We start from the raw sequence: 13,817 nt of genomic DNA on the forward strand, positions 1-13,817 counted from the left end.
GAGTGCCAGCCCCGGAGTCAGGAAGATTCATCTTTGTGAGTTCAAATCTGGCCTCAGACACTCACTAGCTATGTGAACCTGGGCTAGTCACTTAACCCTGTTTGCTTCAGTTTCCTCATCTGTAAAATTAGCTGGAGAAGGAAATAGACAATCACTCCAGTATCTGCTAAGAAAACCCCAAATGGGGTCAGGAAGACTCAGATATGACAACAAAGTCTTGTTGGATAAAGACCTTCACAAACCTTAAGCCATTTAAATGCTAACCATTAATAATATTGTTTGAATCATATATTCACTCAGCCCGTTATCATGCAAAGTACATTGGGCTATGAGAATCATGGTACCTGCTTAGACTAACTGTGACTTTGGATAAGTGTCTTTTCCTTTCTGGGCCTGTTTTCTCATCTGTAAAAATGGGAGAGGGGTAGGGTTACATGGTCTCTAAAGTTCCTTCCAGGTATTAATCTATGGTGGTGTGGTCCCTAAATCCACAATAGACTCTCCCCTAGGTTCAAATTCTGCCTTTGATGTTTATTATGTCAGTGACCTGGGGACTCTCCTACCCCTGAGCCTGAATTTCCTCATCTATAAAAGAGAGGAGCAAACTAGATCTTTAAGTTTCCTTCTGGATCTACTATTCCAGCAATATTTTCCTTTAAGAGTGTGTGTTTACACCATCAAATCTTAATTATCTGTGTTAATAGAGGAAAACATTAGTGAAGATAATAAACACAAAATGATGGTTAATCCACTAAGGATTTTCCTCTCTAAATCAGTAGCATCTGAGTCCTAAGGACAAGGAGCCCAACTAGCTCTTAACTATGTTAATTAAATTATAAATAATAAAATTAATAATAATGATCACTCCACTGATATAGCATTTTTTTTGAGACTGTCTTTTTATCTTGCCCGGGTCAGAAGAGTAGCAGTCACTCATGAGCCCAATCCCACCGCTAACAGGCATGAAAGCTCTGACCCACTCTGTTTTTGACCTGAGACAATTTGCTACTCCTTGGGCCATCCAGTGGCTCGTTGCTGGGTACAAAAGGGGTTAGGAGAAGGCTTGCTGTGTCAGTGCTGAAATTAGTGCAGACACCTAGTCAGCTCTTACCCTACAGCAGCTCAGAACTCCCAAACTGCAGCCTCAATCTCCCCAGTAGCTAGGATGACACGTATGTGCTATCACGGCCAGCTACTCTTATATAGCATTTGAAGGTCTGTACAGTTTCACATTTGAGCCTCACAATAACTCTGTGAAGTAAGTATTAAAAGAATTATCCACATTTTACAAATAAAGAAATTAAGGCCCTGAGAGGTCACGTGATTTGCCCTGGGTCTGAGTCCAATCTCTGCCACTTATTACCTACATAACTTTGGGCAGGTCACTTAACTCCCTTCGGTCTCAGTTTCTTCATCTGTAAAATGAATAGTGGATTGTATGACCTTTAAGCAGAAGTATGCTGAACCCAGCTCTCTAGAGCTGATAGCTAAATTTTCAGTGTGTATTTACTTACACCTTAAAAACCGGCAAATGCTACAAGTTGGGGCTTGATTTATTGTTTTGTTGATTACCTAAGATTAAGAATATGATGGAGAAAATGTTGATATTATAGATTAAATTTTAAAATGTGCCTTTTGTACATTTTTTTTGGAGAACCAATTGTTAAGTTTTCACCAGCACATCACCACCTTTAAGGTATTCGTGCTCTACCCTGGTCAGACCATATTTTGTTGTTTTTTTTTTGGTGAGGCAATTGGGGTTAAGTGACTTGCCCAGGGTCACACAGCTAGTATGTGTCAAGTGTCTGAGGCCAGATTTGAACTCAGGTCCTCTTGACTCCAAGGCCAGAGCTCTATCCACTGAGCCACCTACCTGCCCCGGTCAGACCATCTCTTTAGCATTGTGCTCAGTTCTTGAAGTCACAGGTTAGGAGGGAAATGGTTAAGCTGGAGAGCATCTAGAGGAAGACAACCAGGATATCATAAGCCTGGAGTCTATTTTACATAAAGATTGGTTAATGGGCTTGGCAATGTTTACCATGGAGAATACTGGAGGGGAAAGGAAAGAGAGGGCACAGGGACACCGTGGCTATCTTCAAGTAAAAGGGCTGTCATGTGGAAGATGGATTAGATTGGTTCTCTTTGGTTCCAGAGGGCAGAACCAGGAATAATGAATGACAATTGCTCTTCATTCTTTTCAATCCTGTCCAACTATCTGTGACCCCATTTGGCGTTTTCTTGGCAAAGATACCAGAGTGGTTTGCCATTTCCTTCTCCAACTCATTTTACAGATGAGGAAACTGAGGCAAACAGGGTGAAGTGACATGCCCAGGGTCATACAGCTAGCAAGTGTCTGAGGCCAGATTTGAACTCAAGTTCTTCTATCCATTGCATCGCTTAGCTACCCAGATGACAGTTACAAAAAGAGAAATTTAGCTTTAATGTCAGGAAAACCTTGCTAACAATTAGAGCTGTCCAAAAGTAGAAAAGGGGCTGCATTGGGAGGTCATGAGCTCCCCAGCCTTGGAGGACCTCTGGACTAAAGAATCTGGACCAAAACCTGGCAGGTATTTTGTAACTGGAGTTCCTTTGGGATCCAGGTAGGCCTAGATGGTGCTGAGCTCTTTTCTGTCTCCATTTCTGGGACTCTGGGGTTCTTTTCTTGAGCTAATAACTCTATGAAATAAAAGGAGGGCCCATGTTCTTGCAATTCTCAACAGAGAACACCACCCACATAAGGCTTATAGGAAAGGGCTTACTCCACATTCTTCTCCACCTGGCCTTTTATTCTCATAGCACTAAACTAGTATGGAGGAGGGCATTAAATAGAAAAAGAACATGACTTTGGGAAGATATAGAAGGGAATTAAGGGATTTTGTGTATTATAGCAGGCTCAGCCTACATAAAGAGGGGAAGAAAGTCAAATATTTGCTCTTGATGGGCTGGGCCCCAGAAGTCTTGAATAATCTGCTATAGATTAGCCAAATGATGATTATTTGGCCTTGTGACCATGAGCAAGTGAGTTAACCTTTTTGAGTCTCAGTTTCTTCATCTGTAAAATAGGAATAATAGCTATTATACCCACCTTACAGAGCTGTTGTGAGGTTCAAATAAAATAATCTATGTAACATATTTTACAAACTTTAAGGGGCTCTATAAATGTCATCATAATCTTCATTAACATTAGTGATGATGATGAAGTAAGGTAAGATTTTAGTAATAATGATGGAAAGGTAAGACATTGGAGCTATAAGAGACCTTAGCAATTGTACAATCCAGTATCTTCATGTGGTAGATGAGGAATGAAATGACTTGTGTAAGGTTACAGAATAAATTAGTGGTAGAATTTGTGACATTTGACCCATATGAGAGGAGGAGACTTGAGTGGGCAGGAAAAGTTGGCTGTGAGCACTACGAAGATAACTGGTATTTGTTAGAGGGGATGAAAATGTTGTAAACTCAGGGGCAAAAGGGTCCAGGGAAACAGGCAACTTACATTGTGAGCCTAACACACAGAGACCTCCCCCTGGCTAAGAGCAAAAGTGGAGTCAGCTCTGTTAAGAACCTACTCACCAGGGGCAGATAGAGCACCAGCACTGAAGTCAGGAGGACTTGGGTTCAAATCCAGCCTCAGACCAAACACTTCACACTTACTAGCTGTGTGACCCTGGGCAAGTCACTTAACCCCAATTGCCTAAAAAAAAAAAATAACCTACTCACCAAGACATGGAAACCATAGCAGGGAGGGAGAGATGCTACCTCTAATGGGACTGGAAGAGAAAAGGTTAAAGGTACAAACCAGCTAGACTTGGAGGCCAGTCCTCCACCCCTACATCTACCCCACACACCAAGGAGTTATTTAACCTCCTGCCTGGGAATGAGCAAGATTCCCCTAGTGAGAAACCTTAGGAGAAGAATGTAAATTCCATTTAATTTAACTCATATTGATTACCATATGCATATGAGACACTGCATTTAATTCAACACTTATTAAGTACCAACTGCATATAAGGCACCGTGTGAGGCTTCGAGGAAGTGGGGACAAATAATGAAGATTTCCTACTTTCAAGAAGCTTTGGGGGCGGGGAGGGACACAATATGTACTCCAGTAAATAGATGCAAAGTAAATGCAAAGTAATTTTAAGAGAGAAAGAGTGCTAGTTGCTGGAGGGATTAAGAAAGGCCCCATATAAGAGGAAGCATCTGAAGTGTGCTTGGAAAGAACCTAGGGACTATTAGAAGCAGAAGAAAAGAGGGAACATATGCCAGAAATGGGGGACAGCCTGTGCATGGAGGTGAGAATGGCATTTGTGAGGAATAGCTAATAGGTCAGTTCAACTAGAATGGAGAGTGCATGAAGGGCAATAATATGAAATAAGACTAGAAAGATTGGGCGGTAGACTGTGAAGGGCTGCAAAAACTAAATGGAAGAGTTTGTATTTTATAGTAGAGTCAATAAGAAGATACTAAAGGCTCCGCTCCCCCTCTCTCTACTGAGGGAGCACCTACTATGTGCTAGGTACTAAGCTGTTTCTTGTCTTTCTTTTTCCCTTCAAGTATTTCATTTGATCCTCACAACAATCCTGGAAGGTAGATGCTCTTATTATCTCCATTTTATAGTTGAGGAAAATGAGGCAAGCAGAAAATAAGTGATTTGTCACACAGATTCACACAGCTAATAATTGTCTGAGGTAGCATTTGAACTCGGGTCTTCCTGACTCCAGGCCCAGGGATATTTATTGTACCACCTAGCTGCTAGGAGGAAAGAAGTGACATGGCCAGATCTGTGTTTTAGGCATATCAGTTGGGCAGCTGTATGGAGGCTGGGTTACACAGGAAAGAGACTGGAGGCAGACAGAACAGTTAGGAGGCTACTTCAATAATACATTGGAAAGGTTTCCATTTTGGGGCCTTCAAGTCAGTACTGTATTCTGGACCACCTTTCATTTCTTTCCATGCTTTAGCCTACCAAGCAACCTCTCTCAGCCCCTCTCCTTGTCCTGAGCTGGGGTTGGGGAGTTTGGGCTGGTCAATGGAGGCTGCTCACCAGGTAGGAAAAGGTCACCTGACTGCCTGCATAAAGCTGGTCACCGAGTGGTTGCAGCTATTTTTTTTTTTTTTTTGCCAAAAGGAGTTAGAGGTGGTGGTGGGGAGGAAAGTAAAACAGTTCCCTTCCTCCCTTACCACCTGAAAAAAACCCTCAAATCCTAGAAATACACACCCCCCCTTCTCTCAGAGGTACTCTGGACAGGCTGACAAGGAGGTCACCATCAACGAACTTGGTATCCATGATCACATTGTCCATTAAGATGTTTGCTGGCAAAGTCTGGGACTCTGGCCCTGCCTGTGTCAACGACTTCTAGATGTTGTGGAATTAGGACTCACAAAGCTGCTGTTGTCTTGAATGTGGAATATTTGGAGGTGATAGTGTCGTCTACTATGTGACCAACTGGAGTAGAGGTGAAGGTCATAGAAGCTGAGGTTGATAAACAGGGTGGCGGGATCATCAGTGTGCATGTTGAAATCCTGAAGGAGGAGGGCAGGGTGTAGAGACAATGTAAACTTTGAACTGGACTCATTGAGGAAGGATCCATGCAGATCTTGGAAGGGGGGATATTATTGGATGGGGTGAACTTCATAGGAGGAAAGGTAACTGAGGAAAGGAGTCTGGGAGTGGCTGTGAGGAGCAAGGAGTAGGTCTGTCTTCTCATGCCTGTGAACATGAGAAAAAGAACAGCCAACATTGGAGAGAGGCTATAGAGCATGAAGCTGTTTGTTGCCACAGAAGAGATTCCAGAGGAGTTGGGCAGTGGAGAATAGGGACCTGGGAAACAAAGGATTGGCCGGGATAGGGATGAGCAAGAGAAGCAACAGGGGAAAGAGATTTTCACCTTTCACCTTTTCAAACAGTGATTCTGAATGTGTGCCAAACATAAACATTTTGTACATATACTTTTTAAATATTAATGATAACTAATGGCCCTTATTCAAATGATATGGAACTTATATATCTCTGTCCAGATGTACAAAATGGTTCTGACTCTCATGCCTTCTCTTTTTCTCTCCCTCAGGACACTCCTTCTACTCAAGGGTGCTGGAGAACTGTGAGGATGAAGCTGAATTTGATGAGGTAAACACCCCTCTCTTGGCTCCCTGACTGGTTGAAGCCTCATCCCTCAAGGAGGTCTCTTTTCTGTGTCTCCCTTCCCTAAAGGCTGAACAAGACAGGGGAATACCATCTGGCTGGTATGAATGCACTAACTCCAAGCTCCGTTATGCCTGATTTTTAGAACCACTGAGTACCCAGGGTATAAAATCCAGGGAGGCAACCATGGAGGGGAGGCAGGGGACTCTAGATTTCTACATTGTCCCTGAGAGACAACTTGGAGTTTCTGAATTCTTTTTCTCTTCCATTTGATGCACAGAGCAACATGGCATTCTTTACAGGAGACAGGACAATAGGATCTGGGTCTTTTTCTCCACCATACAAGAAAAGACCCCTCTTGCTAGAAGGCTGTGGTTTGTTTCCTCCACAGGCCTTGGCCAGGGCACTGAGCTATAGTCCGGGCCAATGCAGAATGTCCAATGCAAATGGTATGGCTAATCCCAACATAGTTAATTTCCAGCCCTCTCTTGGTCTCAGTTTACTCTGTCACAAAAGTGGACTCACAGAGAAGTGTCTTTAAGTAGTTCCTCAGAGGACATCAATCCCTTCCTTATCCCTGCCCTCTGAAAACAACACTTTTATTATTTTATGTTAAACAACTTTTATTATCTAATAATAAGTAGGAAGATATTGCTTTCCACTATTTTTCTTTCTTTTTAAAAATATTTTATCAACCATAGGATAATAGATTTAAAGTTGGAAGGGACCATAGAGGCCATCAGCTCTAATTACCTCATTTTACAGATGAGAAAACTAAAGCACAGAGACAGTAAGTGACTTGCCCAAAGTCACACAGCTAATAAACACTTAAAGCGTGATGCAACCTCAGATCTTCCTGCATCCAAATCCAATGCTCTATTCCCAATACTACCTAACTGCTTTTTTTGGTAACACTATCACTTCCCAATGACTTTCTTCAATCCCCACAAAATAACCCTCCCCCTCTTCCAAATAAGAAAAGTCCAAACAAACAGACATCTGAAAATGTATGCCTCATTCCATATCTATAGCCTACTGCTTTTCTGCTGACAGGTGAGAGGTCTACATCACCATTAATTCTTTGAAATAATGAATTCAGAATTCTGAAGTCTTTGAATGTAGTTTTCCTTTACATTAATTTGGCCAGTGCATAAATTATTCTACTGGAACAGTTGATTTCATTGCAAACTCCCATTTTCTAGCATCCCTAAGCCCACCTCATCAAAGATAACTTGGCCACCTTGCATGTTGTTTCCAATTAAGTTAAACATCTCATGAGAACCTACTCCTTCTCATCTCTGAGTTGAGCAAATGGCCATTTATACCTCAGGTAAGGAAAAGTGAAATTACAGTCTCTGTACCCTGCTCCTGTTCAGTCATTTCTGGAGAGTGTTGAGTTCAGTTCTGAGTGATTCATTCTAGGAAGGAAATTGGCAAGCTGCTGTGCATCCAGAAGATGGTAACCAGCATGGTGAGACTAGAGACCACGATATGTGAAAGAAATGGAAATGTTTAAGCAGGAGAAGAAAAGGCTTAAGGACATGGAGACCTTCTTCAAGTATCTGAAAGGCTATCTTGTGGAAGGTGTTCTTTTTCAATCAATCAGTAAGTGACTACTATGTGTCAGGCTTCCTACTACCTCTAGGATAAAAGACAATTGTCAACCTGACATTTAAAGCATTTATTAAGCAGCTACTCTGTGCTAAACAAGAAAGAGACAACAATTGTCAACCTGGCATTTCAAGCATTTATTAAGCACCTACTGGGTACCATCAAAAAAGAGACAAAAGACAGTCTCTGCCCTCAAGGAATTCTAAGTAAACATGGATATACTTTATAAATAAATAATATCCACAGCTGAAGGTGTGTGCTCAATTTTTTTTTAATTGATAACAATGCACAATCAAAAAAGTTTCAGACCATTGTTCTAATGGATAAAGAGTTTGCTTTTTTGCGGGTGGGGGGTGGGGGTTGAGGCAAATCATGGTTAAATGATTTGCCCAGGGTCACACAGCTAGTGAGTGTTATGTTTCTGAGGCTGGATTTAAACTCAGGTCCTCTTCACTCTTCACTCCAGGGCCGGTGCTCTATCCACTGCAACACCTAGCCACCCCGTATGAGTTTGCTTTGGATTGAAGAAGATCTGGGTTGAAGTCCCACCCCTGATACATATTGGTATGTCACCCTGGGCAAGTCATTTAACTTCTCAATGCCCAGACAACTCTCTAAGCTTGTAAATTGTAGAACAGATGTCAATCTGCAGTGGTGAAAAGAGTTTACTCATTAGTGAGTTCACAAGTCCAAACCCAGCCCCCTCCCAAAAAAAAAGAAAAAGAAAACTTTTCAATTTGAGCTGTCCAAAAGTGGACTGCATTATTGAACTACTTGTCAGGAATGTTGCAGAGGAAGTCCTTTTCCCAGGTAAGGGTAGGGATAGAGTAGTTGGTCTCTGAAGTCTTTTTTAGCTCAGAGAGTCTTTGCTTCTGTGAATGGAGGTTATGGCTTTCTGTGTTCTACACAACCTGGAAACCAACCCCTACCCCCACCCCCCCACCCATCCTCAAGTGTCACTTTGTTCCACTGAGGGAAAGGGGTAAAGAAACTCCTGGAGTTACATTGGGAGAAGGAGGTTTTGTTTGTTTGTTTGTTTTGGGGGGGAGTTTTTTTTTGTTTTTGTTTTTGTTTTTGTTTTTGTTTTTGTTTTGTTTTGTTTTTACAGTGGAAAGATCTCTAGTTCCAGAGACAGAGGACCAAGGTTCAAATCCTACCTCGGACTTATTACCTTTAAGACTTTGGACAACTCACTTAATTTCTCTGGGACTTAGTTTTCTTATCTGTAAAAAGACAGGGTCTGACTAAATGGCTTCTAAGGTCCCTTCCAGCTCGAAATCTATGATCCCAGGTTCACCTCTCTGGGCCTTGGTTTCCCAATCTGTAAAATGTGAAGGTTAGAGATGATGGGTAAGGGTCCCTTCCAGTGTGTACAAATCTATTAATTTTAACTACCTGTCACTGCATTCAGAGTTCAACTGAGAACTGACAGGGGTTTCTGAGGGGACCCAGAACCAACGGAATCAATTGATATAATAATGTATGCATATAATGTGGTAGGTATGATTCAAATTATGTAAATACCAAACTATTATTATTCCTCCTCCCCCCAATTCTGAGGCTGTATATGCATGATTGCTCTGCTCTGTCTGGGGCCAGAGCTAGAGAGTGACTTAGCAAAATAAAAGAACTCAGACTGCAGTCCTAGAGTCCAGGGACCTATCCTCACCCTTCTCCTGACTCTCCCCACTGCAGCCCCCTTAGCTGTCACTAAGAATCCTGCCCTGGGGAGCCCCCATGCAGGAGAGGTGAGAAGCATACCCCTCCCAACCTCAGCCAGCCCTGCTCCTCTAGCGTATCTCTCCCCATTTAATTGGGAAATCTCAGGCCTGGAGAGCTAAGTGTCCATGGTCACAGAGCGAATAAGGGTCAGAGCTGGGATTCAAACTCAGATGCAGAGTAGTTTCCATTCTGTCATGCAGCCTCCCTAAGGAGTGAACATCACAAATGAGGTGGCATAGCTGGGATTCTGTCCAATTTTGAGCCAAGAATTGACCTCACTAGGCCATATGTAGCTAGGTGGAGCAGTGGATAGAGTGTCGGACTTAGGCAGCCTTAGGGGCAGCTAGGTGGTGCAGTTCATAGAGCTCTGGCCTTGGAGTCAGGAGGACCCGAGTTCAAATCCAGTCTCAGGGACGTAACACTTACTAGCTGTGTGACCCTGGGCAAGTCACTTAACCCTGATTGCCTCATCAAAAAAAAAATTGAGTTCTAAATTCTCTCCCTCCCGCCCCTTCCCCTCCTTGAGAAGGCAAGGGATTTGATATCTGTTATACATGTGAGGTCATGCTCAACATATTTCCATATTAACCATGTTGCAAAAGAAAACATAAGCAAAATAAAACAATAAAGATAAAGAAAATCGTATGTTTCTATCTGCACTCAGAATTCATCAGTTCTCTCTCCAGAGGTGGATAGCATTTTTCACGATGGTTCTTTGGAATTGTCTTGGATCATTGTCTTGATCAGAGTAATAAAGTCTTTCACAGTTGATCATCCTTATAATATTGTATAATATGCAAATCTTAAGGCTCTATATAAATCCTAGCTAGCTGTACATTACTAATTTTCTTCAGTGGATCCATGTTTTCATTCCTCCATTCAAAAAGCATTTATTTAGCACTTACTGTATGTCTGGCACTGTGCTAGATACTGGGGCTATGGTGACAAAAACTAACCCTTCAATGTGGATACAGACCCTTCCAGAGGAACAGATTGCAACCCATCCAGGCCTTCTCATCCTTTACAATTCATGGCTATGTCTTCTCATATGTCCTTCATAGGGAGTTCACCCAATTAACTGGAGGCCTTCCTCTATGGCATTTGATATTATGTGAGCATCAGTTATGCTGTTGGGCTGGCTATCCATTATCTTCACTTTTATTACAACTGATACATTGTGTTTTCTTATGATACATCTTTTTTATTTCACTTCTTTCGCTCAAGTCATCATTGGCGATACTCTGTAGCCTATTTAGGCCTCACCATCCATCTCTCCATTGCCTTTTGGGTCAGCCACAATTCTGACTCTTGAGAGAGCCTGGTTTTCCATGACTCATAGTCATATAGGACTGCCAAAAAAAAAAAAGTTTAAAGGATGGATTTTTGTTTCCAGGAGCACCTTGGAATTAATGAAAACATTCTGCAATTTACCAAGGGAAGTCTAGTCCTCTTCCTATTGAATTCTGGGTGTAGCTCATTATCTATCTGAAGTATCTATCCAAGATATAGAGGCTCATCAACTAACTCAGTGGGCCACTCATCCAGCTGCCTATCACAGTCTGGACAAGAGGCATTTTTTAACCACTTAATATTTTTTTTTTTGGCTAGGCAATGGGGTTAAGTGACTTGCCCAGAGTCACACAGCTAGTATGTGTCAAGTGTCTGAGGCCGGATTTGAACTCAGGTCCTCCTGATTCCAGGGCCAGTGCTCCATCCATTGCACCACCTAGCTGCCTGTATCCACTTAATTTTTCCTGTGTGGGTTGTTAGTACAAACTCTTTTCAGTGATTTTGGATCTCGGTTGGTAGTTTTTGTAGTATTCCAGGGTTTGGTAAAAATAATACAACACTATATACCAACTAGAATGTTTGGAAGACCCCAGCATATTTGTACTCTGTGGTGAATATCGTCTATAATGATGGCAGACACCTTTAGCAAGCATCCCTTTTCCTTATCTCAATGAATATTGATAATAATAGGATTGTTAAACAAAGTCAGCTCTGTATTTGTATCTACCAAGGAATATTACATCATCTTAACACATTTATGGGAACTACTTTGTTGGAGATCTTTTAGGAAAGCATTTTGTTCTGCTGAATCAGATGCTTTTAATTTTTTTCTTTTCTTTATTTTTATTTTTTATTGAAATTTTTTGTAATCTACTTACAATAATCAGAGGAACACCTTGAATTCTTTGTCTCTTTCATTTAATTATGTAACTGTGAAAGTATGCTCTGCTGTGGAATTTTTTTGTGAAAACCTGCCTGTTCTCCTATTTGCATCAAGCATACCCCCAACAGATGTGTATATTCTCCTGAAGACTTTATAGGGCTGAGTTATTAAATTATTAATATTCTCATGATCACTTTTTTTCACTATATAAACTTGGTCTGGTCCTGCTGCTTTTCCCGTTTTCTTTGGCTTTCATGCCATTTTCTCTTCATTGTATGGCACACCAGGGGATGAGATAATGAGAGGCCAAATGTGGTTTTTCTTCAGTCCCTGATAAAGAAAATAATCTGTTATAGAAATGCTGACAGATCTATTGCATTTTTATCTATTTATTTTCTTCCTTTTCATCCTTAGATGTTCATGAGATGATTTCATTTAATTGGGTCCCACATAAAAGTTTTTGCAAGCTTGCTTTTCTCTCAAACACTTCTCCCTGTTTTATGAGGAAATAATACACATAAATCATACCTCATCTGTCTCTGTAAACTTTTACAAATTAGTTTATATTCTAAAATGTGTATTCTACTTAGAATATAAACTAATTTGTAAAACTTTAGTGGCTCTTTCTTGCCATCTCTTTTCTTGGCAAGGAGAAGGAAATAAAGATCTATGTGCCAGACACTGTGCTAAGCCTTTGTCAATATGACCTTGTTTCATCCTCACAACAGTCCTGTGAGGTTGGTGCTGTTATTATCCCCATTTTACAGTTAAGGAAACTGAGGGCAAACAGAGGTTAAATAACTTGCCCAGGGTCACACAGCTACTAAGTGTCTGAGGCCAGATTTGAAATCAGATCTTCCTGACTCCATGCCCAGTGCTCTATTCACCAAGCACCTAGCTTCTTCTAGGTAAGGAAAACATGTTTACTGATTAAGGAAGTTTCTGGACTCCTTTCTTTGATTTTCTCATTGTGGTGATCATTTTATACAAGTTCAATTTCCATAGGACATGGCAATAATCCGTGTCAATGTCATTTCCTTTATCCTTTTTCCATTTGGGGGGAATCAATAGTTGTTTAAATAGCTCATCAGAATCTGTTGTAATTGGATGATATAACTTCTCCTTGTCTTTATCTTTCTAATTTGGTATTGATTTTGATCTTTTTTCACAAGAAGTCTACAGTCTGACTGTATACAGCTGACTTGAAAAGACTCTTACATCAGTAACCATTCATTTCTTGTGTGTTAAGATATAGTCAATTTCATTTTCTGTGATGTTTTTCAGGGCTTGTTATATCTCCTGACTCTCATCTTGAAAAAAAGTATTCATGAAAGTGAGACATCTGTATAATCTTCAGCCTTTGGGCACTTTCATTTCCTAAACCTGAGCCATATTTTCCTACATAAATGTATGTGTGTGTGTGTGTGTATGATAGAGAGACAGAGAGAGAGAAATGGGGAAAAAAGAGAGAGAGAGAGAAGGAGGTGACAGAAAGTAGAGAGAAATATATAAAGAAAGGAGAGAGGGAGGGAGAGGGAGGCAGAAGAGAGAGAAAAAGACAGAGAGGAGAGACAGAGACAGAGAGACAGAGAGAGACTTTCCTTGCTACTTTGCTCAGAGGTGTTGACTTAGGTGGGAGGATTTTATCAATTCTTCATAGAATTTCTCTCCCTCCTCATCATCTACAATAAATGCTGATAAATAAACTTCAATTATTTTCATGTTGGTCTTTTTATTTATGCACATCATGAGCACCCCAAGACAAGATGATCAGGAATGCTTTGAAATGAAGTCTTTCTTGCCTTTATAAAACCCACTCTAAAAGCCAACTTCTTAATTTGCCCTATGAACCATCCTCAGCAGAGTGTAAGCTCTCTTTTTCTATCCCTAGCCCTCTAATATGGTACCTGACACATAGTAGGTACTTAATAAATTCTTGTTTATTTACTTGGTTGGTTGATTAATTAATTTTTCATCTTTAGCTACAGCTTCTTATCTTATGGTTTTGGTACAAACCAAAAATATATTAACATATCAGTACAGTTCCTTCCCTAGAATGGTATCTCACTAGTCATTGGACAATAGTCTTATGTTTAAAGAACTGCTTGTTAAATTAGTCATTGTAGATGGTCTAAAAACTATATTATTGTTAGCACCTGTTGCCCC

At 40.9% G+C, this 13,817-nt stretch overlaps 1 protein-coding gene across 5 annotated transcripts in view; it reads left to right on the plus strand.

Moving 5' to 3' along the window:
* The window catches only part of OTOF (otoferlin), a 179,841-nt gene that overhangs the window by 21,996 nt on the left and 144,028 nt on the right, over nt 1–13,817 (plus strand). For all 5 annotated transcript variants that reach the window (XM_027850472.1, XM_027850471.1, XM_027850474.1 and 2 more), the window contains exon 2: nt 6,072–6,130. In XM_027850472.1, the coding sequence (XP_027706273.1) occupies nt 6,072–6,130 (59 nt within the window). The remainder of the gene's footprint in view (nt 1–6,071; nt 6,131–13,817) is intronic.

The sequence above is a fragment of the Vombatus ursinus genome, unplaced genomic scaffold (assembly GCF_900497805.2).
Source record: "Vombatus ursinus unplaced genomic scaffold, bare-nosed wombat genome assembly UNPS02009062.1, whole genome shotgun sequence".
Classification (NCBI taxonomy): domain Eukaryota; kingdom Metazoa; phylum Chordata; class Mammalia; order Diprotodontia; family Vombatidae; genus Vombatus; species Vombatus ursinus.